Raw genomic sequence first — 4,478 nt, 5'->3', positions numbered from 1 at the left:
TTTTATGCACTGCTGGGAAATTTTTAAATTGGTTCAATTGATTTGGAAAACAATTCATCATTATCAACCTAAAATTGAATATGCTTCCATCCTTTAACCCAGCAATCTGGTGTGGTGTTTTCTTTCTTAATAGGCCATTAAAGGCTGGGGTGTGGTTTAAGACTTACAGGTTGTTGAATGGTCAAGGCCATGGGGACGGAAGTGATCAGTAGGCTGTCTGAGCCTGCTGCTGGCAGTAGCCACCCGGTGCATGCAGCCTTCCTGTCTGCCGAAGCCATCCCTCTGGTCTCAGAAGTAGCCACCATAGGAACCCAGCTTGTGTTCAAATGCCCGCTCATTATTTTCACCAGGCTGCCCAGCTATGCCCAAAAGAAATACATGCATATGTACACCAAGAAATATGAAGACGTTTTTTTCATAGCCTCATTATTCACAATTGTCTCAAACAGGAAAAAAGAATCCAGCAACAGAAGAAGGTATTTTAAAAATAGTGGCATATTTATGCAATGGAATAGTATCAGCAGTGAAAACATACAGACTACAGCCATAGGCAGTGATGTGCAGGAATCTGACAGCTCTAATGCTGAGCAAAAGAAGGTGAACACAACAGAATATATTCTGTGTGGTTCCATTTATATACAGGTCAAAAACAAAACAGAACAACAACAACAACAAAAAACCCTGGAGAGACTAGGCTCAGGTATTTAGGAATGCAGGTGTAAGAAAAACAAGGAAATTGGTTATTATGAAGTCAGGATGGTGGTTACCAGGAGGAAGTTACAGAGGAGGAAAGAGGGGGTTATAGGAGGGGCACAGGGGTGCTTCTGGGGTACTGGATGCATTTTGTTTCTTGATCCGGGTAGGCTGGTGTTTCCTTTGTGACTCTTTCAGCTTAAAAGTCTTGTTCTGTTAAATTTTCTGTATAGATGTTATTTTTTCAAAATAAAATGTGTTAAGTGAGAAATTAAGGTTGCAATTACACAGATAGCATAGAAAAGCAAACCTCCAGCTTCTGAGGGCTCCACCGCTTCCAGCCGTCTCTCTCGGTCCCTGCCACCTCCGGTTTCCAAGATGCCTGGCCTGACCCCCAGTGGCACCAACGTGGGCTGCTCAGGACACTCCCCCAGTACAGCAGTGGCGGATAGCACGGTCCAGCAGAGGAAAAATGCCAGTTGTGGAACACGGAGCGCAGGCCGCACGACCTCAGCAGGCACTGGGGAGATGTGGCAATTCTACACAGAAGGTTCGCCTGGCCTCAAAGTTGGCCCTGTTCCAGTATTGGTTATGAGACTTCTGGTCACCGCTTCTGCATTTATGTTGCACATTTGGGGCGAGTACACTCCTTCATAGATTTGGCTACATCCATCTGTCTGTCGTCTGAAGAAGGAGAAAAAAAAATCGATATATCTTGGACCAAAAGCATAATGATTTTCTGTTCATGAGAAAGAAATTTTCTGTAAGCTTACTGTTTTACAGGGAACTTAACGAGAATTGATTTTAAGGATCAATTTTTTTGTATGGCTAATAAACTTCTTAATTCTTTTTTTAAAGAAAGCAAACCTTCAGGAATTAACAAATTTTTAACGTAACTTCTAAAAATGTAAAATATCACTGAAATTTTTTTAAAAAATGGTAAACTAGACATAGCTGAAGAGAGAAGTAGTGAAGTAGATGGCATGGGCGGTAAATTTATCCAGAAGGCAGCAGAGAAGATACAAAGATGGAAAATATAAAAGAGAGATGTAGAGACATGAGAGGATACAAGAGGGTCTAATCTGTGTCTATTTGAAATCTCTTAAAAAGCAAATGGTAAGAATTGATTTAGGAATGGCCACATACATTTAGAGAATTGTATATTAAGGGAATTTTCTAGAACTGATGAAAAATACAAATTTATAGATGGAGGAAGCACAACATATCCCCACCTAGATATGTTATGTGAAATTGAAGAATAGCAACAACAAAGAGAAGACCTTGTAAGAACCTGAGAGGAGAAATTGCCTCTAAAGAAGACATGTGGACTTCTAAACAACAGCAATGGAAGCGACTGTATAGCCTCCATGGTGGCCTCCAGTAACCCTCACCTCCTGAAATGGGTGCTGTCCCATCCTACACTAAACAGAGTTGCCCTGTGTGACCAAAAGTATGTCGAGGAAGTAATGACGACAGGCTAGAACAGAAACAGCATTGGCGCTTCCACCTGGGTCTGTTGATTGCAAACTCTGGAAGCCTGTGGCAAGGTCCTCATGGAGAGAAGCCTGCAAACCCAACCAGCATTGGACTGCACCCTCACAACAGATCCCGAAGCAAAACAGACCAGCAACCCGCCCCCCAATTTCTGCTTCACAGAAACCATAGAACATTACCTCTGCTAAACCACTAAGTTTGGACATAATTCGTTACACAGCAATAGGTCATCAATTCATTAGAACAGTCGCTACAAAGTGTTGAGAGAAAATAAATGTCAACCTAGGATTAGGAATTTAACACCAAGGCCTGCTTTCAAGGAATTCTCAAGCATGTGCTTCGACAAGGAAATAATCCTACCTGGAAGGACTGCAGTGTGTGAGAAGGAATCATGCACAAACAAAACACCAACTACGGATTGCTAGGTTTGATCGAGCAGTTGAATCGATACCCTCCCCCGGGAACTGGCTTTTCAGGCCATTTCACTATGGACGTTCCCCTTTGCTGAGACCACATTTTACTTGCTGAGACCATGTTCCATTATCTCTCCCCTCCGGACCTGCACAGAGAATTCTTTTCCCAGAAAGCCTGGCAAAAGTCCTTTAAACCCCGATGACTCCCCTCACTGCCTGCTGGAGCCAATCAGGCTCAGCCACCTGGTGTGCCGATGATCCAATAAATTCCTAATCCCTCACCATTCTGGCCACGTGTGTTCCTCCTTCAGCAACCTAACATGGATGAATCCAAACAAACATCCATAAAATGAAAAAATAGCTTCTAATGTGGGAGGTTAACGACGAAGTGAAACGCTCAGCAGTGTTAAGTTGGAAAGGGGTCATTAAAGCTAAAACATTCTAAAGACCTTTTATTGCCTCAGAAATGGTCAAATATTAATTTAAGTCTTTGTTAACATAGGCAAGTAACCTCTCAGGGGGCAGCAATGAAAGAATAGAGTCAGTGCATATAAATTTCAAGCCCGTATGGAGAGAAAAGGAAATGCAGGGAAAGATGAGTCAAACAAAATCTCCATTTAAAAAACAAGGCAAGAAAGAAAGAAAAAAAAAACACACACACAGAAAAAATGGTAAAAGTAGAAATAAAAATGATAGAAATAAGTCCAAATATATCAGTAATTACAGTAAAGACATGGGCTTCTCTACCACCTAAAGACTTTGTCAGCTTGGGCTTTTAAAGAAGCCACCCCCACCCCTCATTCCCACCCCCCAGCTCTGCGCTGTTTTCAGAAAACACGCTTAAACTAATGGAATGCAAAGACTGTTAGAGCCAGAAGGGGGGAGGGCCAATATTGGCCCAAGGAAAACTGGGATAATGGCATGAATATCCCACAGCAGGCAGAGAGGACCAACACTGATGGAGAAAGGCCTCACCTGAGCTCGCTGAGCGCACAGACGGCCCGGCTGCAGCCCCGCACACCTTCCCAGGTGCCTGCAATCTCCATAGAAGTTGACCTTCTCTTAAGCCATAAAAAAACTTTCCACACATTTCCATCGGCGTGTACCATAGAGACCAAGGTCTCTGACTGCAAAACAATTCAATTAGTTAATATCACACAATAATTTTTTTATCCCTGTATCTTTGGAAAGAGAGTTTCTAAAGAACTTTAGCAAAGGTGGCTGGATTTAAGATCAATAGACAGTAATTTGGATTTTATACAGCAACCATGAGAAAACACTTTCAAAACAACACCATTTGCAACAGCAACAAAACCATCCAAAAATATGCACACCTAGGAACCAATCTAGAGAATGGCCCAAACCCGCATAAGTCATAAAACCACGCACTCCGCCAAGAGTGCCAGGAGGGGGGTACTGCCATCGCTTGAGCACGAGGGGTGCCGGCTGGGCGAGCACAGAGACACGGTCTCAGAGTGCGGCTGGTGCCGCCCCAGGACCAGCAGCCCCTCAGACCCACCCAAGTGGCGGCCAGGCCAGGCCAGGATGCTCGTCCTGAGTGTGAGCCCATGGGGGTTTCTGCCCAGCGGCGGCGGCTGCTACTGCCTGCAGGCGAGCCCGGTGACTGCCCCCATAGCCTGTCCATCTGCCCAGCCCCCCCCCCCCCCTCTCCCAGCGAAGGAGCCACCAGGGACATGGGGGGAGGAGTGCGTCCTGGAGGCTCCACCAGCCCGCCAAGCTCACCTGTCCCGGTGAGACCAGGAGCGCACAGCCAGCTCTCCAACTCCCTGAGGGCCAGGCGAGCTGCAGGTAGTGAAGGACGCCGCTCAGGCCCCTTCCTCAGGGGTGTTCACAGACTCAGGGCAAGGTCACAGGGGC

General features: G+C 45.3%; 1 protein-coding gene across 1 annotated transcript; it reads left to right on the top strand.

Annotated features, from left to right (window-relative positions):
* Window positions 1–1,071: 1,071 nt before the first annotated feature.
* Window positions 1,072–1,360, top strand: LOC307099181 (protein transport protein Sec61 subunit beta-like; the record flags this gene model as incomplete). The annotated part of the gene is made up of 1 exon (XM_079770379.1): window positions 1,072–1,360. One exon carries the CDS (start codon window positions 1,072–1,074, stop codon window positions 1,348–1,350), a length of 279 nt encoding a protein of 92 aa, XP_079626505.1. The 3' UTR covers window positions 1,351–1,360.
* Window positions 1,361–4,478: the final 3,118 nt, after the last annotated feature.

This window comes from Cnephaeus nilssonii (assembly GCF_951640355.1).
Source record: "Cnephaeus nilssonii genome assembly, chromosome: 5".
NCBI lineage: Eukaryota > Metazoa > Chordata > Mammalia > Chiroptera > Vespertilionidae > Cnephaeus > Cnephaeus nilssonii.
The sequence above is the reverse complement of the archived record's forward strand: the minus strand, read 5'-3'. Positions and strand labels throughout refer to the sequence as shown.